This window comes from Cynocephalus volans, chromosome 12, assembly GCF_027409185.1.
Source record: "Cynocephalus volans isolate mCynVol1 chromosome 12, mCynVol1.pri, whole genome shotgun sequence".
Classification (NCBI taxonomy): Eukaryota; Metazoa; Chordata; class Mammalia; order Dermoptera; family Cynocephalidae; genus Cynocephalus; species Cynocephalus volans.
The window spans coordinates 10,891,346-10,914,129 of record NC_084471.1 but is presented as its reverse complement, the minus strand read 5'-3'; the positions used below and the strand labels follow the sequence as shown (position 1 = coordinate 10,914,129).

Sequence of the window (22,784 nt, the reverse complement as noted above, 5' to 3'; positions counted from 1 at the left end):
TCACAACTTGAATCTCTCTCATTCAGGCCCCCGGGGCCAGTCTCTTCCCACTGCCCCTTGTTTTAGAGAAACACAAAATGCAAGAGAACGTGTTTTCCCACCAAGGGACCTGAGCCGTGTGTGGCACTCTTGTCCCCCACCCATCCTGGGGCAGGGGCTGGCGTTGGCGCCCTCCTTTAATAGTCCCAGACTGTGGACCCAGGGTTTCTGCGAGGAGGGAGGATGGAGCCCAGGTGGCAGTGTGGGACGGGGAGTCAGGGCCAGGCGAGGGTGGTCCCGAGGGCTCCCACATTGAGTGAGTCCTGGGTGTGGCTTGTAGCCGGGTCTGCCCTGGTCCAGGGTAGGATGGAGGCAGGCTGAGGCAGGGTCACAGTAGCAGGCCACACTCGAGCGTGGGGGCCCTCAAGCGCGCTACCACAGGGTGTGGCACACAGGAGACCCTCAGGAAGCACTTGCTTTTCTCTGTCTGCCCACCCATCTATCAAGCATCTATTTTTATTGTGAGATGTCATGGGACGGGAACAAGTCCTGGATTGGCATCCACCAGAGCCAGGCGGATGTGCCCTCTGGGCCCCTGGGTGGCTTCAGTCTGGTGTGGGCTGGGAACTGCCCGTCCAGCACACCCAGCAATGCAGCAGCCGAGCCTCGGGGTGGGGGCGGTCTCCGCAGGGGCTGGGGCCCACCCCTGTGGCAGGATCTGGAGAACCAGGACTGAAGGAAGAGGGACTGTGTTCGCCGGGATGGGGTGTGGTGGGGAGGGGCTGGCTGTGTGCGTGCGTGTGTGCATGTGCACGTATGTGTGTGTGCGTGTGCGTGCGTGTGTGTATGTATGTGTGTGTGTGCGTGCGTGTGTGTATGTATGTGTGTACGTGTGTGTGTGCGTGCATGCGTGCGCGCGCGCGCATGTGTATGTGTGTGTGTGCGTGTGTGTGTGTGTGCACGCGCATGCACGTCTGCTTGCGTGCCATGTGTGCCGCCCCACAGCCCTTCCGTCACTGGCGACTCTGCTGCCTGCAGAGCTCTTTCTACAAAGTAGGAAAACGACAGTTCGGCTCACCCACGCGCAATCCTCACGCGGCCCCACTCCCCGCTCCCCTCCTCAGGCCACCCTCTGCCCTCCCCACTGCCTGGCCTCACCCCAACCCTCCCCCTCCCGTCTGCCCGGCTGCTGCCCTGGCACCCCTCCCTCTCTCCCCCTCCCTTCCCCTCAGTCCCCCAGGTCTGTGCCTCTGGTTCTAGGTCTCTGTCACTTTTGGGGTCACTCCCCCTCATCTGAATTTGGGCTTGGTAGGAGTGTGCATGTACGAGGTGTCCAAGGAGTGAGTGTGCGCACCGATGGTTGTGCACAGGTGCGTGTGTGAGAGAGAGGCGGGGCCGCACAGGAGCCTGCGCCTTAGGGGGCGGGTGGGTGGAGGCATCTCAGGCAAAGGCTTTCACTCAGTTACTGTTCAAGCAGCGGGAGGGGCAGCGGCTTCACAACAATTGGACAGGTTTGTGCGGTGTGTAGGAAAAGCCTTCATCTCCCTCTGACGCTGACGTGGTGACAGGTGGAGCTGGCAGCCGTGCTGGAGCCCGGGGTGTGGGGTGTGGGGGGAGGGTCTGCTGAGTGGGCGTCTGAGGTCAGGCTGGGGCCCCAGGCCCTGGCGCAGGCCCCAGTTCCACCCTCTGGGGTCTGTCTTTCAGTGGGAAAGGGGGGCTAGCCAGGTAGCCATCGAACAGGTAAGATCTGGTGGAAGCCCAGGGAACTCAGAAGGGGCCCCAGAGACCTGCCTCCTGTGGGAGATCTGGGAAGACTTCCTAGAAGAGGCAAAATTCCTCCAAAGAGCTGCAGGGCTGGTTGAGCGTGGAAGGGTGTGGACCCGTTTGGTGAGGCTTCAGGGAAAGAACTGGGGTAGTGGTGAGGATTCCTGGGTTGTCATCTGCCTTTGAGTCTCTCCCCTGCATGACTGGGTACTCCTGAGGACAGGGCCAGATCTGAGTCATTCGGGGCCCATAGCACTTAAATTGGGCTGGTTCATCATGGACTCCTGTGTGGAGAAACTTCCAGGACTCCAGGGGCTCTGCACGGAACCTTAAAGAATGAATAAGGTTTCAGTGCACAGAGGTGAGGGAGGGGTAAGAGCCTGCACAACGAGGTCAGGGGATCAGGGAGAGAGGACCAGACCTGGCGTGACTCTGGGCAGGAGCCTCTACCTATTTGCTGGGTGACCCGGGGCAGGCAGCATCACCTCTCTGAGCCTCGTCTGCTCATCTGCAAATCAGGGCTTTGGCCCTGGCTTGGTAGGCTCCTGAGGAAAGGGGTTGCTCTCAGGCCTCTCCCTGCAGCAAGGGCTTCAGGATTCTGCTGCTGCGACTGTGATGTTCAGTCCCCACCTGGGGTCAGCCTGGGGGTCCTGCTGCACCTCAGTTCTCCCCCTCTGAGGAATGGGCCTAATCAGATGGCCTGGCAGGTGGGGAGACGTTCCTCGCTATTTCAGGGGCTGCTCTGGAAGCCGGGCTGACATGGGTCGTGGGTCAGGCAGACAGGCCTAGAGGGCAAGAGCATGGGGCACAGGGCTGGCGTCTCTGCCCACTCCATCTGCGGGCCCGGCCTGCATCTGTGGAGTGCTCACGACGGTCTAGGAGGGAGCTGTCTTCAGCCCCGTTTGCAGAGGAGGAAGCAGAGGTGGGGGAAATGCTGTCAGAGGCACAGCCAGGATTCTGACCCTTTTTTTTCACTAGCCCCTTCCAGGCAGGTGTGGGTGGGCTGGGTGGCCGGAGACCACTGTTACCCGGCCCCTTGCCCTGCTGGTCCCCCTGCACCATCCCTCACTCTCCTACCTTTCTCTGCAGGATGGTCGAGTACTCCTTGGACCTTCAGAACATCAACCTGTCAGCCATCCGCACCGTGCGTGTCCTGAGGCCCCTCAAAGCCATCAACCGCGTGCCCAGTGAGTCAGCCTCACCCCACCCACCCATCCCTGGATGCCCAGCCAGCCCCCATTCATTTGCTCAGAGGAGACTGACCAGCACCTTCCAGGGCTGGGTCCTGCCCATGCTGGGCACAGGGATCCCACGGTGACTGGGCAGATGTGGTCCTGCTCCCATGGAGCTCAGGGGCCAGTATTTGGGCCTGAAGTTGCTGGGGGGTGGCCCTGACACCTCTGAGTCCCCAAGAACTTGTATTGCATGCTGGAGGGTCTGGCTTTGTAGGGACAAAAAGTTCTTGGTGGGGGGTGGGTGGGATTCTTCCCAGGCTTTCAAGGTGGGCATGGGTATGAAAAGAAGCTGCTTAGTTTGAGGGAAGGCATCGTGGAGCATTTCACTGGGGTGGTGAATCCCAACTCCCTCATTTGTGTTGACTTAGAACTTGAGCTCTGTCACCCACCCTCTCACCCACCTGCTCCCCACAGACCCATCCACCTACTCATTCATCTGCCTGTGCACCCACCCGCCCACCCACCTGTTCATTCATCTACCCGTCCATCCATCCACCCATCTATCCATCCATCCACCTCTCCATCCATCCAGCCATCCAGCCAGCCACCCACCCATCAATTTATTCATCCACCTCTCCACCTGTCCATCCATCCATCCATCAGAGGTTATTAAGCCCTCGACATGTGCAGGTGTGTGCACACATGCACATACTGTGGTGTGTGCGCTCATGTGAGTGTGTGGGGGCACCTCTGCCTCTCCTTCTCTGGCCCCCCTTGCTCCTTCTCCTGCTGTGTGAGGAGCTCATTAAGCCGCTTGTCAGCTGTGGAGGTCACTCCCCTGTTCCCAGCACCAGCCTGCTCTGATCTCTGGAGAAGGGCTGGGATCAAGCCTGTGCCCAACATTCCCTGTGCTCCTGGAGGCTCCAATTACCCAGAGAGGAGTTCTGACTCTTTTCTCAGGGGGCTCCTTCCTGCTAATGGCCTCCACAGGGAGGCCCATGTGGCCCCGAGTTGGGGGAGTGTCCGTTTCCATTTCCTGCTCTGGAGCCTGGTTCCATCTCTCAGCTGACAATCTAATCTCTCAGAACCCAAAGTTGAGGGAGTTGCTGGAGCACTAACCCTCCCAGATCCAAACTATAACCAATGTATTCCTGTCCCCAGATATGAAGCCACGCAGCGTTCCACCTGAAAGGGGACTTTAAGATAAATTCCTATTCATGAGTGATTTAATTAACAGGAGCCCTGGGTTGTTAGAGCACTTGGAGCCTTTTAAGTCCATGGTCCAGCCCCTCATTTTACAAGAGAAACAGCTTTGTTCCCAGGTGCCACGTCCCTGCCCAGAGTCACCAAGGAATGAGTGACTTGGGGGTTGGAGGGCACGGGCTCTTAAAAGTGCTTCCTAGAAAGGTTTGATTGGTTGCTGTCGCTTTTAAATATGAATTTCCTGGAAACATTCCAAGTGCTCTGATTTATCTCTAGAGCTGCTTCTGCCCTGGGGTGCTTTCTTTTCAACAGTAGCTGGTAGCATTCAGTTTTGCCACTAGGTGGCAAGGTAGAGAGTTGGTACTAGGCAAAGTCAAATTATGGGTTATTAATTGCAAAGCTGTGGGGAGTGGGGTGGTTGCCTGCAGTTGAGAAAATGCAGTGAAGGCTGCACAGCCCCAACAGGATCAACCAAGAGACTCGAGTGGGGGTCAAGTTCTGGTCTCAGCTCTGCCATAATACTGCTGTGTGACCTGAGAAGTCCCTTGGCATCTCCGGGCCTCAGTTTCCCCACTTGCACAAAGCAGAAGGAGGGACTGGGTTAGATGTGTAGTTCTCAACTTTGTCCAGGATGGGTGGGGGGTCTGGAAGTCATGGTGCTCTTCACATTATCTTGTGAAACATGTCCTTCGGCCCTACCCTTGCGGGTGCGTGTCCTGGCCACAGCCTCTGGTGGACACAGGGAGGGAGACAGCGTATAGGAGACAGCTGGAGAGGGAGGGAGGGAGCGCCGAGCTGCCAGTGAGGAGGCTGCGTTCTGGTTCCTTGCTGTGTGATCCTTCATAAATCACTGCTCCTTTCTGGGCCTCAGCAAGATGGGGCTGGATTATCTCTAAATGTGCCCCCTCCTGGCCCCAGCCAATTCAGGCCTGACCCTTCTGCACATCCCTTAAGCCTCTGTAGTGCTTCCCTAAGCCCATTGGCTGAGCCGTTTAAATACGAAAGTGCTCTTATCTCCGGTGAGAAACTAGGGCAGTCACTGCCCAGGCCAGAGCCAGCTGAGTCTGAGCTGCTGGCCCACATCTGCATCTGGCCATCACTCCCTGGCCCAGGCTGTGGAGGGGATGGGAGGCAGACCCTGGGGAGCTCCAGGCAGCTTCTGGGGTGCTGAGCCTCGCCTGAGTTCACAACCCCTGGTTTGGCAATAACCACCTCCAGGCAGGGGATCATGCAGAGGTGGAGAAGGTGCTCCCAGGCCAGGATGCATGGCTGGGGGTGGGGGGCAAATGCTGGCAGTGCTGCGGGAAGGCCACCGTCAGGCCCCCAGCTGCACAACCAGGAGCTGGAGGTTTGCTCTGTGCTGTCAGACCCAGGTCTAGTCCCAGGGCCTCCGCTCACCTCTGAGGAACACTGGGCAAGCCATGCTCTTCTCTGTGCCTCCATTTCCCCACCTGTGGAGTGCAGTTGGTAACCCAGTTTTCATCGGTTTGTAAGGATGCCATGCCATCGTGTGCATAAAGAGCTCAGGGCAGAGTCTCATGTGCAGTAAGAGATCAACAGTGCTACTATTGGAGGCAAGTGCTGGGGAGCGTTGAGGGTAGAGGCTGGGGAATCGGGGACAGCTCAGGGGCTGGTCTTGGAAGCCCATCACCAAGTGCACAGAGGGCTGGGAGGGCATCCCAAGGTGGAGTGGAGGTGTTGTCCTGGGAACGGTATGGCTGGGCAGGAGACTGCCTGACAGGAGAGGTGGGAGATGAGTGGTTCACATCTTCTGGGGACTTAATTATAATGATAAATGGCAAAAGTTTATGAAGTGCTTGTGACAAGCCTGTCGCGGTGCTTTACGTGGGCTGGCTGTATCGTTTCATCTTCACAATAGCCGTGGGATGTTGGTGCCATTGTGATGCCCCTTAACAGATGGGGAAACTGAGGTGGGGCTTGAGTAACCCACCCAAGGCCACACCACTGGGACAGAGCTAGGATTTGAACCTGTGCTTCCGCGACCCCAGAGCTTTTTAGCTTTCTGCACCATTTCACTACCTCCTTCCTTACGTTTAGCACATAGATACCTTTGCCACCCATCCTGTCTGCAGGACATTAGGAAATACCCCTGCCCACAGCTAGAGTCAGAAAGGCCCCAGGGGCTACATGGTGCCTCAAGCCCCCTTCTCTCCCATCGCCCCCCTCAGTTTGGTCTGCTTCAGACTTCCAGATGCCTTTCAGTGTCCAGGGTGCAGAGCTCTTGTGGTGCTGCAGACGGGGCACGAGTCAGGGCAGGAGGCCGGACAGTACAGTGGTCAGGGCAGAGTGTGCCACACACCTGCCCTCATGGTCCTTTCCTGCCCAGGTGTATGCCCAGCTGGGGTCATGGTCAGGCCAGCTGTGCTGAGGAGGGATGAGGAAAGCCCCAGGATTCCTTCTTGGAAGTGCCTTGGGGGACCTGTGTTTGATGGGGTCTGGGAGACACTCCTTGAAATAGAATTGGCACAGAAATCTCCGCATTTTCACTGGGAGTGTGTGTTTACTTGGGGCTTGGGGGATAGCAGAAGGAAGGCTGTGGGGGGCTAAACCCCTTGTAGAACATACCTTGGACTTCAGGGCTGTCTGTCCTTGGTAACTGCAAGGGTCTCCCAAGCCGCCCTGAGGGACAAAGGCCTGGTGGCCCCCAGGGGGAAGGAAGAGAGGGCAGGAGGGAAGGAGGAGGGGAAAAGAGATGGAGGCTGCCACCTTCCTGGAAGAGATGGGGGGAGAACATGTGGCCAGAACATCTGGTGAGGACGCGACCTGGGAGCAGGAAAGAGCGTGGAGACTGCGGGAGGATAAATGCTTGGGGGTGGGGGTGGGGTGAAGGCAGCCCCTAGGGTCAAGTTCCAGTTCTGTTCTGCAAATCAGGAGGGAGTGATTCCTGGACAGGGCACCAGATCAGGGGGGTGGGCCGCCGTGTGTTCATTCATCCTTCGGTTCATCCGTTCATTCATGTATCCAAAGTAGCAAACACCTGGGGACCACCAGGCCAGGCCCTGGACCAGTTGTGGGATCAAGAAGATTCAGACACAGCCCTTCCCCACAGGCCGCACAGGAGCCAGGAGCTACAGGCCAGTGGGACAGATGCTCTGATGTAGGAGCAGGGCCAGGGGAAAGGACACCAGCATGTCCTTTGTGGAGGCTTCACGGGTGTGTGTGTGTGTGTGTGTGTGTGTGTGTGTGTGTTTGTGTGTGTGTGAGACAGGACACTTGAAGAATAAGGGTTGTTTGGGTCCCTGTGGGTGGGGGGACCTCAGTGGGACAGGGGCCAGGCCAACCCCCTAGGACGTGAGGCCTGTCCTGGGATGGAGGAGGCGGGTGCTCCTTGGCTGGGGTTTGTTTTCTATCTGAGGAGTGGGCACCGAGGCCCCCATCAGCCCACAGGCCCCTCCCTGGCTGGGCTGGGGCCAGCAGCTGTGACCTTGGTGGCCTGGCCATCTGCTGCCTGGCCCAGCCTCACTGGCACCCACTGTGCCCCTGATTAGTTGGCATTGGCAATGGCAGGAGCAGCAGACAGCTTCTCCCAGCCACTCAGTGCCCTCCACTGACCTGGCCAGGCCAGAGAGAGGGGACCCTGGTGGCCAGGCCACAGCCTCGGCACCTCCATTGCCCTGACTCCCCTCCTTTGGGCCATAGGCTGTGCCCCTGGCAGAGGCTGGCACATGTCTGGAGATTTCTACTTGAGCTGGCCTAGCAGAGTGGCTGAGCTAATCTGGCCTGACAGCTCCTGTCTGCAGAGAGCACCCCAAACCTTGAGGGGAGATACTGCTCAGGAAGCACATCCCCTTCCTCCTGCCACCTCCTCCCAGGTGCCCCCACGGCCACCAGGGGGCCGTCCCTGCCTGGCTGCTGCCCAGGTTCCCTTTGAGCCAAGGCTCTTGTCTGGGGGTCCCCGGCCCATCAGGGAGGAAAGGGTGAGCGGCTCCATTCGTCTGCCCACCTGTCATCTGTCCCCACCAAGTTCCCAACTTCCAGTGTTGTCTAGAGACCGTCCCCACCCTTAGCTCCTTCCTGTCCCAGCTCAGCATTAGCTGGCATCTCCTGACCCTGGCCCCCTGGCACTCCTGCCCCTTTACCCCACCCTTCTGGTTTTGTAGCATTTATGACCCAACAAACAAGGACATTTACGTATGTATTGTGCTCCTTGTTTACTGCCCATCTTTCCCTACTCCTACCTAGAATCTACGCTTCATGAGGACAGGGGACTCTGTATTGCTTATTGAAACTGCTGTATCCCTAGGGCCTAGAACAGTGCCTGGCACATAGCAGGCCCTCATTAAGTACTTGTTGAGGGGACCATCTGCTCATCCCTTGCTCCTGCGTTGGTTCAAGCTGTCGTTCCCCCACGGGGCTGTACAGGGCCAGGCCCTGGGCTGGATTGGAGAACACGGGGCTCCCCCATGGGCCTCGCATGCATGCAGGACAGAGTCGCGAACTGATGAAGGCCACACGGCATGGTGAGTGCCATGATGGAGGGAAGACGGGCTGTGGCAGGTGCACCAGCCTGGCCTGGGGACCAGCAGAGGTGACCACTCAGCTGAGATCTGAAAAAAAGAGGAGAAAGATGGCCACACATGTGCAAGGGCCTGGAGGTGACCCAGAAGCTGGGCTTTCCAGAAACTGGAAGTGGGTCTGGCTGGCTGGGTGCAGAGGGCTACACCAGCACGGAACACCTCCTGCCTTGGGAAGGGGACTTGGAACTGCCCCTGAGCAGCACAATGGTCACAGCTCTCTATGGCAGAGAGTAGAAGAGGGCTCTGTGGGGGGCGGGGTGTGTGCAGAGGTGGGGAGCGGGGACGTGGTGGGGAGTCATCTGGCTGGAGCTGCCGGTTCAGGTAAAGCTACTGAGACAGGCTGGAGTCAGGTGGTGGGGCCTGTGGGCGGGGGCTGGGGATGGGGGATAAGGATTTGTGTTGGGTGGGTGGGCTGTTGGAGGCCTCTGACTTTAGGGGCTCTACTGTCAGAGGTGTCCTGGCCCCAACGTATTCCTGAGTGGCGGCTGGACAGGAACCGCTGTCTCCTTCTGTAGGTGAGACCTCTGGGGCCCAGAGAAGCCAAGCTTTGCCTCAAGGCCCCCCAGCTGGAACTGGGACCTGGGTATCCTCTCCTGGGTCTGTGTTCTGTGTGCTCACCGGGGTGGGGGCTACATCAGACGTCCTGGGGACTCTGGGGTCTTATTCCCCTTCCTGGGCGGGGGAGCAGGGCCTCAACCACACTCATGGGGTCACCTGCAGCCTGCCCCATCAAGGCTGCTGACCCAGGCTGAAAGCTGAAAGGGTTGCATTATGGAAGCAGAGGCAGATAAGCCCATCCTGAGAGGGGGTGAGTGAGAGCCGTGGAGGAGGAAACGGGGGGGAGGGCTTCAGACTAGCTCTGGGTAAGGATCAGGGAAGGCTGCCTGGAGGAGGAGGGTTTGGCTGGGGGAAGATTGAGGGAGATGGGGTAGAAAAGATGGCGTGAGGTAGGTGGTAACTTGAAGGCAGTCTCTATCTCTCTCCCCTGCATATCTGTCCGTCTGTCCATCCCTCAATCCATCCCCCGCCCCCTTTCTGTCCTCTTCTTACTTTGCTGTCTCTCTCTCTCTTGTTCTCTTTATCTCTGTTCTCTGCCTCCATTTCTGTCTCTCTTGATTTCACTTTCTCTTTCTCTGTCTTTCTGTGTCTCTCTCTCCCCCTCTCCTCTCCCACCTCCATCTCCTGGGCCCGGTGCCAGGGGAACCGAGGGCAGAGTGTAACCCTGCGACCTGTCCTGGCTAATTACTTGACTGCGGGCATGAAAGGAGGATTAGCCGGGGTCTCTTGGGTTCCTCCGTAACTCCTGAATCCTGTGGCCCCTTTTCACTGGCAGGGATGGGATGAACTTGTTCTAAGTCCCTAATTAGCTAATTATGCCTTGGCTCTGTGGCCCTGGGACTCCACGGGCCCTAGGGAGGATGTGAAGTGAGCTGGAAGCCCAGCTGGGCTGAGGGAGGTGCGAGGGGAGGAGGGACGGGGCTGCCATTCGGGAAAGCCAGCCAGGCAGGTTTTCAGGAGCCTTTCAGAATTTCAATATCCTGGAGAACAAGGAAATGTAATTAATTGAGCAACAAAGGCTGGACCCTTGGGAGCTGCCAATGGAGCGAGCCAGGCTGGGACTGTGCTGATCTGCCTCCCCTGGGCCTTTTGGATCCAGCTTCTTCTCCAGCTGCTGCCCGGCCCTCTGTGCTCCCTCCTGCCTCTGCCCCGGCCTCCAGGATGGCCCCTTCCAGTTTAAAGCCTGGAGCAGATCAAGGGCTCTGTCTGCTTAGAAATGTGCCCACGGACCTCCCTGACCAGTCACCTGGCACAGAGCCCCACACTCCGGTCCTTCTGTCCAGCAGGCTCCTCGCATGCTGCGGGGCCTGGCTCAGGGTTGGCCTCGCCACAGATGTGTCCGGAGCTGCCCTCACTCCCCAGGCATGGTGCTTCTGCTCCCCTTCTGCTAGACCATGAGGGGGTCAACAACGGGTCTCGTTTGTCTTTGAGTCCCCCGTGTGCCCAGCATCATGCCTGGCATGCGGCAGGCACTTCTTACAAATCTGATGAATGAATTTAAGTGATGGGGCACTAGAGGCCTGCCATTGACTGACTTCATCAGTCGGATCTGATTGGATGGATTATGAGGGCGCCCGTTCTACTGTCCAGCTTCCCTCCTCCGCACACCCCTGCCCGCCTGTTTGGGGTGTGGGGAGGTGACGCATTGAGCCTCACCCTGGCCTGCGCTCAGTCGGATAAGGTGGCCTGCAGGGGCCCCACTGCCTTTCCTGGGAGGAGGTGGACCTAATTTTGTGGGGAGGGAAGATGGGGGGTGAGCATTAATTATTGACTGGAAATCACTTCAGAGTCCATGATACAAATCCCAAATAATTATCCTTGTTAATAACCACCTCAGCATCACTCCTGGAATTAATAAAAACCTGAACAGGGCCACTGTTCTGCTTCTCACCATCCTTCCATCCTCCCCTCTCCAATCTTCCACTCTCTCCCCATGACCTAACACATCATTTGTTCACGAGCAGTCATTCAACAAATGGCAGCAGAGCCTGTCTTCTGGGCCAGCGCTTGCTGGGTTCTAGGAAACTGAGGTGACCCAGACATACGCCCTGGCCCCCAGGACCCTACAGCCCAGTGGAAGAGACAGGAGGGTGAATGAACAACTATACACTAGGGCTGGAAGAAGACTAGGTGTTGATGCAAATGGAACCTCCTAGACTGTAGAGAATACAACCTGCATACCTGTACATGGCAGCCTAGGCCAGGTCAGAGGTGCCGAGATTGCCTGGAGCAGAAGAGAGAGTGATGAACTCTACCTGGGATGGGGTGAGAAAGGGTCTGGAAGGCTTCACAGACAGAAAGAGCTTTAACAGGGCTGTGATGGCTGAATAGGGGTTTGCCAGGCACAAGAGAGGTGGAGGGTATTCCAGGAAGAGGGAACAGTATGTGTAAAAGCTGGAGGTGTGAAATCCCATGCTATGTTTAGGGAACTTCACATAATTTGGTATTGCTTGGCACGGGGTGCAAACTGATGAGAGAGAGAGAGAGAAACGGAGCTTGAGAGGTGGGCAGTGTAGACCCCACAGGACCTTGAGTGGTGTGCATTTAAGGGTGACCCACAGCTCTTGACCTTCTTTGGGGCCACAGATACTTGAGTGGACATTCTCTTCAGAAAATTCGTGGTGTCATACGTGCATTTTTACAGCAATTTCATAAGGTTCACGGGCCTCCTGGAGTCCCTCCCTGGAGCTCCTCCCCCCGGGTCCACCAACCTCAGTTTCGGTAGGTGATGGGACCCCAGAGGTTTTCATTCATGGTGGTGACATGCTCAGAATTGTGTTCCAGAGAGTGGCTGTTGTCAGGAGTCGCCCTGTCTCTGTCTCTCGACTCTGCTTTCCCTGGGGAGGCTTCAGTTTCAGGCAGGCGCTGCTCTCTCAAGGCAAGATGGTCCTGGCCGCTCCAGGCTCGTCTCCTCCCAGCCTGCAGCCTGTGCGGGACGACAGCACGTCTTTTCCTGTAGATCTAGCAGAAGTCCCTGGGCTGACTCTTATTGGTCCTGGCTGGGGTCACATGTTCATACTGGGCCAATCGCTGGGACTAGGGGAATGGAATAAGCTGATTGGCCAGGCACAGGTCATGTGATCTCCATGTCAGCCCCACCCACACCACATGGACTGGAGTTAGGGAGTGGGGCTGTTTTCAGAGGCCTGGGAAAGGGGTGCTGGGCAAGACCTCAGAGGTGACCATTGACCTGGGGCTTGCACTCCTGTGGATTCTCAGTGACTGGGAGCAGGTGGATCTTCCCTTGTGGGGTCAGGAGGCAGTGGGTGACATACAGACAGTAACTGAAGCCATGACACTGCATGACATTGCCCAGACTTGGGAGAGTATGTCCATTTTCACAGCCAGGGGGACTGAGCCTGTGGCAAGAGAGAGGACATGGAGGGTGCAGATGGGTCAGCCCCGGGCAAGATGGGGCTGAGGAGAGTGCGGGGAGACTGATGCAAAGGGTGGTGAGTGTGTGGGGAGGGCCAGGTGCTCATGTTCTGCCATCTTCTCCGTGGGGCAGGAGCCCTAGGGTTTGCTGAGAGTTGGGGGTGGCCCTTGAGCCAGGGAGCCCTTGTGGGGTGGATGCTGCCTTCTTGGGCCCCTTTGCTGAGGGCCTCTAAAGAGGGGAGGCTCAAGAGCCTACAGGTTACAGCCAGCAGAGCTGGAGTATGAACCCAGATCTCTAAGTCAGGGGCTGCGTGCTTTCCACAGGCTTTCGCTCCCTACCTGCCTGGTTTTCACTGTGACTCACACCCACACGACCCACTCTCCTGCCTGCCCAAAGTCCCCCTTAGATCATCCACCTCCTTCCCTGGGAACTCCTGTTTCTCCTTCCCCATTTTTCTCCTTGAGCCTCTGGCTTCACTGGTTCATTGCAGCTATTTCTCAGGAAGAGAAAAGGCCAGATCTGAGCCCCTTAGCAGGTCCATGTCTACTCTGAAGGTGGCCCTGGGTGCTGTGCCTGATTCCGTCATGCAGTGGGGGTGGGTAGTACCAACTGGTGCTGATGGGTCCTTACATGGTCAAGGGGACCGGTGCCTGCCTGGAGATGAAGAGCATTCAGGACACATTCATTGGGCACCTACTGTGCCCACCCTGTGTGGGTGCTGGGCATACTGAAATGAGCCAGCCTCTATCCCAGGCCTCCAGGGACAAGAGGGTTTTGGAAAGAGGGCTAGATTTGTTGTCAGGACACCTGGTTTAAATCCAGACTCTGCACTTCTTAGCTGTGTGACTTCGGGCAAGTAGCTTCAGATCTTTGAACCTGCAGTTTCCTCCTCTATAAAATAAGGATAACGTTACCAGCCTCACAGAGTTGTCATGAAGACTGAAGGAGATCACATTTGTGCAGGAACCCAGAAGATCACTTGGCACCTAAGAGGTGCTCCGTAAATGCCTGCTTGTTCATCTACAATCTAGTGTAAATGCGGTGGGGCCCAGAGCCCTTTCCATGGCTTTCTTGGTGGAGGGACAGATACGAAGGAGAAGGTCTATCTGGCAGCCACCGAGCAGGCTGGGAGCAACAAGGAGCCCCTGCCAGTGTGTCCCCATCTCTCCACCCACCACGCCCCTCTTTCTCTAGCCCTGCTCTTCCTCTCTCCTCTCTGGGACCTCTGCTCCCTGTCTGACAATCCCTCTGCTCTTCCCTCTCCCAGGTATGCGAATCCTGGTGAACCTGCTCCTGGACACGCTGCCCATGCTGGGGAACGTCCTCCTGCTCTGTTTCTTTGTCTTCTTCATCTTCGGGATCATAGGCGTGCAGCTCTGGGCGGGCCTGCTGCGCAACCGCTGCTTCCTGGAGGAGAACTTCACCATGTGAGTGCAACCCCTGCTCTCCGTTCAGCTCCTCGGGACTCTTACTTAACACACAGTTTTAACTTCCTTGGTGATTGGGAATCAGGACCGACAGGGTAGAAGCAGCAAAGAGAGGAAGGTTGGGTGGGAGGGGAGAGGGAAGTTAACACACGAGTAGGAGTGATGCCCACGCGGAAAAAGAAGACAGAAACCCTCAAAAGGAGACACAGAACCTGGCTGTCTGACTGCAGCACAGACACTCCTGTTGGTGACTCTGAGCCATCAAGGAAAGGCCAGCTCACTTTCGGCCCACTTGTGTCTAAAAGCAGGGTGATGGGATACTGTGCAGAGAGATGATTTTCAAAAGCTCTTTAAACATAAATCAGGCTTCAGCTTTTGGAGGAGTTGGGTGTAGTGTGTGAAAAATCTGACATCTACAGAATCCGTTTTCCCCTAGTGATTAGGGATAAACATACATACACACGCATGTACACACACACGTGTTTGGACATAAAGGCAGATGCTGCTTGACTTAGGATGGGGTTATGTTTCAATAAACCCATCATAAGTTGAAAAATATCATTAAGTCGGAAATGCATTTGATGAACCGAACCTGCCGAACCCACCGCTTAGCCCAGCCTCCCTCAGCGCGCTCGGACACCTACAATAGCCTGCAGTTGGGCGAACTCATCTAACACAAAGCCTATTTTTAAACAAAGTGTTGAATATGTCATGTAATTTATTGAATTCTTTCCTGAGAGTGCAAAACAGAATGGTTGTCTGGGCACTTAAAGCATGGTTTCTAGTGCATGTGTATCGCTTTTGCACCATCGTAAAATAAAAAAAAATCGTTACGTCTGGGACTGTCTGTATACTTTCACTTTAAATATGCATGTGCCAGGCCTTGAGGAGTCAGAAACAGGAAAGCATTTTCATCCATTCTGTCACTTGACAAGTGTGCCCAAGTGGCTGCCCTGCTTGAGCACGTGCTCAATGCTAAGGAGCAGCAGAGGATGAGGTTCCTGCCCTCGGGAAGTGCCAGGCTGGGAGCTGCTTACAAATGCCGCTGCATGGACCGAGGGTGACTGTAGGAGGTGTGGGGACACTGCACAGGTGTGGGCTGTTTCTCTCTCTCAGCCTGTCTGGTTGGGGAGAGTGTACGGAATGGGGGCTGAAGGATGGGGTAGGGACTAGTCCACCCACCCATCACTGTGGGGGAGCAGTGGGGTGCCTGGGTAGATCAGAGAAGAGGCACTCTTGTGGGGGATTGCAGGAGGGGGGTCTACACTTATGTCAATCACTTAGAAGAGGTGGGTCCTGAGGCAGGGCTTGGGCAGCTGGGGGTGGGGGTGGTGGCTGTTTCTCCTGGTCTGGCCTTCAAGGACAGAGAGGAGCAGGTATGAGCTCTCAGCTTTGGGGGGTCAAGACACATCCGGGCCCCTCTGTGCCACATGGGTCTTTCCCTGTATCAGTCTGTGGTTGACCCCTCTCCTTATCCAGGCTCAGCCCACATGCCACCTCCTCCTGGAGGCTTTCCCTCACACTCCCTCACCAGCCCCCAAACACGCTATTGCACTACCCTGCTTGATTTGCTTCTTGGCTTGTCTCTTTCTAAAATAATCTCGCTTGTCAGTTTACTTACTTGGTTTTTGGGTGTTTCTAGACCGGTGTATTGACTTGGTCTTTGGGGGCCACTGGAATGTAAGTTCTCCCCAAGAGCAGAGTAACCTGGGTCATTACTCTTTTCCTGGAGCCCAGAACGGGGTGCTCCCCATCTAGCTGTTGAAAGAAGGAGCGAATGAATGAAGGAGTGAGTGAGTGAAGGAGCGAGTGAGTGAGTGAAGGAGCGAGTGCATTTACCACTCAGAGCCAGGCTGGGAACAAGGACCACAGTTCTTCCCGGGCCTTGCCAGCTGGAAAGCTGTCCCCCTGTTGTCATTCCCAGGCCTCGTGAGGTGGCTCCAGCCCTGTCTCGGCTGTGATGAGGGGTGTTGGAGGGAGGATGCTGTGGACATGCTTGGGCCAGAGTGTTAAAGAGGACATTATCCAGCTCACCCTACCCTGGGAAGGGAAATCATAACTGTAAATAAATGACAGATGAGCAAGAGACCCCTAAGGGGAAGATGGCATCATCTTCCAAGCTCTAGGTTTTATTTTCTTAGGGCAGATGGCATCATCTTACACACCGTACTGGGCTGGGGAATGGCCGAAGCGCATGAAGGAGGAGGTCAGTAAAGGTCAGGGCTGGGTGGAGAGCCAGGCCAAGGTCAGCCCAGGACCCCTGTAGAAGGGAGGGAGGTTTAACCTCAACTCAAAAGGTCTTGTCCAGGGCAGGGAGCAAAGAACTTGGTAAATAGCATTTACAAAAAGGCAGCAGGATCTGTTCTTGGGGGTCAGGAAGCTGGAATTTGAGGAAATTCTAGCTGAGGGCCCGGGGGAAACAGGCAGGGTCTTGGGCAGGGGCAAAGTTCATTGTGTCCATGAATCCCCAATGTCCCCTTCGCATGCTCTCCTTGGCTGGACCTGTCACCTGGAGGCTTCTCAATGCACCTCCTTCCCCTGGCAAGCTGGGCCCTGTGGGATGCAGGTGGGGGAGGCAGAGCTTGGCGGGCAGGGCAGAGAGGGCCCTTCTTCGGAAGTAACACACATAGGTCAGTGGTGAGGCCTTGGGGAGCCTCAGCCCAACCTGTCACTACGCAGATGGGGCTGAGGCCTAGAGAGGGTGGGGACTCACCCAGGGCCACACAGCAAGACTCCTTCTGGCCATGTGGGTGTCAGGACACAAGTCACTCCTCTGTGCTGGGCCCCTGGGATGTAGAGACCCTTCATCTTGCCGCCACCCCCAGGGAGCTCACAGGCCAGCAAGGGAGCTGGACAGTTAGGGCTGCTGTCCACTGTGGGCTGGAAACCTCTCAGCACTGTGTGACTTTAAGAGCTTATTCATAGGTCTTCAGGAGTGAGTAAGGTTTTCAGGAGTGATTAAGTCTAAACAGGAAAATGCAGGCTGGAATAAAATATTTGCAATACATATGTCCACCAAAGGACTCAAAACCAGAATGTATAAAGAACTACTACAATTGATAAGAAAAAGAGAGATGATTCAGTTTAAAAATGGCAGAAAAAATAAACCTTAACAGATGCTTCAGGGGAAGATGTACAAATGGCTGATAAACACATGAAGAGGAGTTTATTCTCATTAGTCATCAGGGAAACACAAATTAAAACTACAATAAGATACCGTGACACCCCCACCAGCATGGTTAAAATCAAAAGGACCGAGAATGCCAGACGTTGCCAAGGATGTGGAGCTCTGGAACTCTCACACTTTGCTAGTGGAGGTTTAGTGCCACGATTCTGGAAAACTGGCAAAAATTGCTATAGCTCAACATATGCACACTCTAAACTCAGCAATTCCACGCCTGGGTGTTTACCCGAAAGAAAGGATGGCTTCTATCCACCCCAAAACGTGTACAAGAATGTTTATGAATCATAAGAGCCAAAAAATCAGAAACAACCCAAACCCACAGTGGGATGAACAAGCAGCAGTGTATTCACTCAAGCAGCTCACTGAAATGAGAAAGAACACACTTGCCTTGTTTTGCTGAACAGAAACTCTTAGTTGAAAAATGAAGTCCAGTTTATCAGTTATTTTTTAGCATTGCTTTTTGTGTTGAGTTTAAGAAATCTTTTCCTAAACATAGGTCATGAAAATATTCTCCAGTGCTTTCATTTAGAAGCTTTCTTGTTTTGTCTTTCACATTTAGGTCTATATATTCCTTTTCAAATAATTTTGTGGTTAATAATATATGTGGTTAGGGTCAAGATTTATTTATTTCTAGTGAATAGTCAATTTTCCTAGGACCATTTATAGAAAAGTCCATCCTTTCTTCACTGAATTGCAGAGGTAAATTATAAGAACCAGGTAACCACACGTACGTGGCTTGGATGTGTACATTTACACTGTGGATGGATGTGCCTCATTGCCCTCTAAAAAGCTTGTACTAATGTACACTCCCACCAACAGTACATTAAGTGGCTGTTTGTACACCTCCTCCTCACATCCAGTGTTATCAACCCTGAGATGTTTGCTGTTCGGATGGGTGTAAAATGATCTCGTTATTATTTTTGCTTGCATTTTGTTATTTATTTGCATTAGTGAAGTAAGCATTTCCCCCCTGTATATTGGCTATTCTTATTTCTCCTGTGAATTTTCTGTTCTTATCATTTCTCCATTTTTTTCCTAGTGGGTAATTTTTCTTATTAAGTTATAGGAGATTTTAATATGCTTTAGATAGTTATCTTTAATCTCTTTTATATGTTGCAAATACTTCATCCCAGGGGATGGCAAATTATGGCTTGTTTATGTAAATAAAGTTTTATTGGCACACAGCTGTGTCCACTGTTTACCTGTTTCCTATGACTGTTTTCATGATACAGTTATGAAGCTGAGTAACTGGGATAGGGACCCTGTGGGCTGCCTAAAATTATTTGCTATCTGGCCCTTTACAGAAAAAGTTTGCTTACCTCTGCTTTATCCCAATTTGTTGCTTGTCTTTCTACTTTGTATGGTATTTTTTGTCTCAGAAATTTTACATTTGCACATAGTAAATCCTGTCGACCTTTCCTTCATAAAATTTGGATTTGGTGTCTTAACCAGGAAGGCCTTACCTATCCTGAGTTAACAAAAATATTTCATATTTTCTTGTAATTTTTTTGTGGTTATATTCATTGCATTTATGTTTTTTTTTTTTTTTTTTTTTGTCTTTTTCGTGACAGGCACTCAGCCAGTGAGTGCACCGGCCATTCCTATATAGGATCCGAACCGCGGCGGGAGCGTCGCCGCGCTGCTAGCGCAGCACGCTACCGAGTGCGCCACGGCTCGGCCCTGCATTTATGTTTTTTTAATCCACCAGAAGTTTATTATTTCTAGTTTCATAATATATTTTATTTAATCTAATATATCCAAATATTATTTTCAATGTGCAATCTATATAAGAATTGATGATGAGATAATTTTCATACATATATTTTTTGATATTAGGTGTTCAAGTTTATTTTCATATATGGTGTGAGGCAGGGATCTACCATTATTTTCCAAATAGTAATTGTCGTAACAGCATTTATTGACTAGTCCTTTCTTTGTCCATAGGGACTGATAATCCATCTCTACAATATACTAATTTCCCCTTTATACATGGGTTTGTCTTTGTGCTCTGTGGTATTCCACTAATCTTTCTGTTCTGGTTACAATACCACACTTTATTAATAATTGTAGTGGTAGAGTATTTTGCTCTCTTGTAGGGCTGGTTTCCATTCGTCTTCTTTTAAAAACTTGTCTTGACTATTTTCCTATACTGATAAATCCTAGAACCATCTGGCCAGGTTCCACAGGCAAAAACATGTTAGGATTTTGATTGGGATTGCAGTGAAGTATAGATGAACCCTACGTCTGTACTTCATATAGATGTATATGAAGGTGGGCAGAGCAGGGATTGTTGTCTATCTTCTATAGGTGAGGAAATCAAAGTCCAGAGAGGGGAAGTGACCAATCCAGGGTCACATCGATGGGAAGTGGTGGAGCAGGTGGAGGATCTCATGCTCATCTGCTGGATTGGTAAAATTCAGCTCTTGTTTTTTGAGCACCTGCTGTATACCAACTAAACAGCATGCAGGGCCTGGGATGCTGAAATGTCCAGCCGAGGACAAAATGGAAGTGTGCGCAAGGCACAGTGGCCACAGAGAGCCCGGGATCAGCCCCACTTGACCCTGGGGATGCTCCCTCAGGGAAGGCTCCCAGAGGAGGGGACCCTGGAAGCCATCCACAGTGGGCCAGTAGGAATTTTTCTGATCATAACAGAGGTGGGAAAGGGTGTCCCAGGCAGAGGGAATATGTGCCAAGGCCTGGAAGTGTGACAGGGCCTGTTGGGCCAGTCCCTTCCTGATCCTCTTGACAGTAACCCCTCCCTCTTTCCTCTTTTACCTGCCCTCACCATGGACAGACAGGGGGATGTGGCCCTGCCCCCCTACTACCAGCCAGAGGAGGACGATGAGATGCCCTTCATCTGCTCCCTGTCAGGGGACAATGGTATCATGGGCTGCCACGAGATCCCCCCACTCAAGGAGCAGGGTCGCGAGTGCTGCCTGTCCAAGGACGATGTCTATGATTTTGGGGCAGTACACCAGGACCTCAATGCCAGCGGCCTCTGCGTCAACTGGAACCGCTACTACAATGTGTGCCGCACAGGCAGTGCCAATCCACACAAGGGCGCAATCAACTTCGACAACATCGGCTACGCCTGGATCGTCATCTTCCAGGTGAGGCCACTCAGGCCTGGGACTGGCCCCGATGCTGGAGGTGGGCTAGGTGGGCATCTCCACCCGGGAGGCAGGGCTTTTCTAGGTTTGCCACCCATCTCACTGAAATCTGCCCAACTTGCTGGCACAATAGGCATCATCATGCCCATTTTACAGACAGAGAACCTGAGGTTCAAAGAAAGGAAGCAAGCTGGTTGGCCAAGGATCACGTGACTATTAAATGGCAAAATCAGGATTTTAACCCAGTTCTGGGTGACCCCAAAGTCTGTGCTTTTTGTGGACTCCCAGGTTGCCTGGGGGCAGATGGGTCCTAGAAGTTTGGTCTGTCCACAGACAAGAGAGGCAGGACTCAAGCTCTGCTGGAGGGGCCGAGCAAGGCAAGGAAAGAGCCCCATGCTGGGGGCATGGGGAGGAAGGATGTTCTGGGTGGGGGTGACAGCCTGAGCAAAGGCCTGGGTGCAGGGAGCACCGAGGAGCTCAGTTTGTCTGGCATCAGTAAGCAGTACATTTCACCTTGTGACCCTGTGACACATGTCCAGTGCATACGTCCACAAAGCAGCGGTAACTTTACTATGTGCAAAGTGCTTTACTGCCTTGCATGGCCCCGCCACACTGACTCCATAGCCTGCAGTCTGAAGAGGACGGGGTGGGGTATGTTTGAGGAACTAGGGCTGTAGGGCCTTGGGTATATCGCTTGACCTTTCTGTGCCTCGGTTTTCTCATCTCTAAAATGGGGTAATAACAGACCCCTCACCTTGGGTGGCTGAGCAGAATAAACCAGACAACGTGAGCAGAGCAGCCAGCCCCACGTGAGTGAGTGCTCTGTGAGGGGCTCCTTCCTGCTGTCTTCAGGATGAAGGGGTGGGAGCTGTTGGGAGGGGGGGTTAGAAGCCCCTGAGAAGGCAGGGGGCTGGGGGCTTACTGAGGTGGACTTGGGCTGCCCTGCACGCTTTGCTCTGGGGAGCAGCAGGATCACAATTCAGAGCTGCGAGGTGTGATGTGATCACAGCCCAGGGGCTGTGTTTTGGGACCTTCCAGCCTGACAGGGGGGGTGGGCAGCTCAGGGCTTCTGCTCTGTGTATTTGCCAGAAGCAAACAGGACCCAGCATTTGCCTTTCCCAAGGCTGCTCCGTCTCCCTCTAGGAGGGAGGTGGGGATGGGGTGCGGGGGAGACAGAGCCACGCCAGCCTCATTACAGTTCCCACTCCCCGCCTCAGCCGAGCTGCACCCCAGGCCTGCCAGGAGGGCTCTGTTGTCCCTATGCATGGAAGAAGCTGGGGGTCAGACACGGGAGTGGCCTAGCAGGTATGTGAGCCCAGGGACCCCTGCTTTTCTGGGCCTGCCGCCTTGCTGTGGTAAACTGGAAAGGGGAGTGGGCTCTGGAGCAAGAGGACAGGGTTTAAGCTCCAGTTCCACTCCTTCCTGGCTGTGTGACGTTAGGCAAGTGCCCTCACCTCTCTGAACCTCAGTTTCCTCACCTGTATAATGGGGATGAGGATGGCTGCCCTATGAAGCCCTTGTGAGACGTACTGGAGGTGGTGTGTGTGACGTGACGTGGCCTGGCACACAGTAGGGCCTCTGCCTGCCTTTCCCCAGGCCAGCCCTGCTCAGGCGCTTCCCTCCCCTCCTCTGTGCTGGCTGCAGGTGATTACCCTGGAAGGCTGGGTGGAGATCATGTACTACGTGATGGACGCTCACTCCTTCTACAACTTCATCTATTTTATCCTGCTGATCATAGTAAGTGTCAGGGAGCCGGGGCAAGCTCAGGACCCGCAGACCAGGGGACCAGAGAAGGGGAGGGTCTTTGGGAGTCCCCAGGGAGCCCCTCAGAGCCTGGAGAACCAGGGGAGCAGGTGACTGGAGGGCGTGGGGCGGCTGCGGGAAGCATCCCTCACTTGCGAGTGCCTTCGTTTCTCATCTCTGGGCATGCAAGTCCACACCGTTGCTCCTGCTCCTGTTTATCTGCCTGGTACCTCTGGGAATACATTCTTTTCATGACCTCAGCCTGGGGTGCAGGCCCAGAATGGAAGCTTCTCCAGGGCTCCGGCTTATCCCTGTTTTCCTGGGGTGGGAAGACAAGGTGCTTGGAAACTGGAGCCCGAGGCTGCTTGTGAACAGGGTTTGGAGAGAGGAAGTTGACCCTGGTGGGACCTGGTGGAGCTCCCTGAAATTCTCACAGGGACTTCCACCCCTCAGGCAGCTCTGCCTGGTGGGGGTGACCTGGAGGTGGAGGCTGGGCTCTGCCCCTCCCCCCCAGGTCAGCCCGTCCTGCCTCTCCCCTGCCCCACAGTCTCACCAGAGCAAGCTCACCCACCTTGTCATGGCAGCTGCAGCTTCAGCCACAGCACATCCCCCAAATGTCAAGGTGATTCACTCTAGGAGAGCTGCTGTGCCTCCCTGCTGCTGCAAGGCTGGGTTCTCTGGCTTCCTGGTGGAGGGAGAGGGCAACACTTGGCCCTCTGGGAAGCGC

The 22,784-nt window shown here is 54.5% G+C and overlaps 1 protein-coding gene across 1 annotated transcript in view; it reads left to right on the top strand.

Annotated features, from left to right (window-relative positions):
* The window catches only part of CACNA1I (calcium voltage-gated channel subunit alpha1 I), a 97,949-nt gene that overhangs the window by 35,640 nt on the left and 39,525 nt on the right, over window positions 1–22,784 (top strand). The window contains exons 4-7 of the mRNA XM_063076312.1: window positions 2,833–2,930; window positions 13,861–14,020; window positions 19,999–20,314; window positions 21,959–22,051. Coding sequence (XP_062932382.1) covers window positions 2,833–2,930; window positions 13,861–14,020; window positions 19,999–20,314; window positions 21,959–22,051 — 667 coding nt within the window. The remainder of the gene's footprint in view (window positions 1–2,832; window positions 2,931–13,860; window positions 14,021–19,998; window positions 20,315–21,958; window positions 22,052–22,784) is intronic.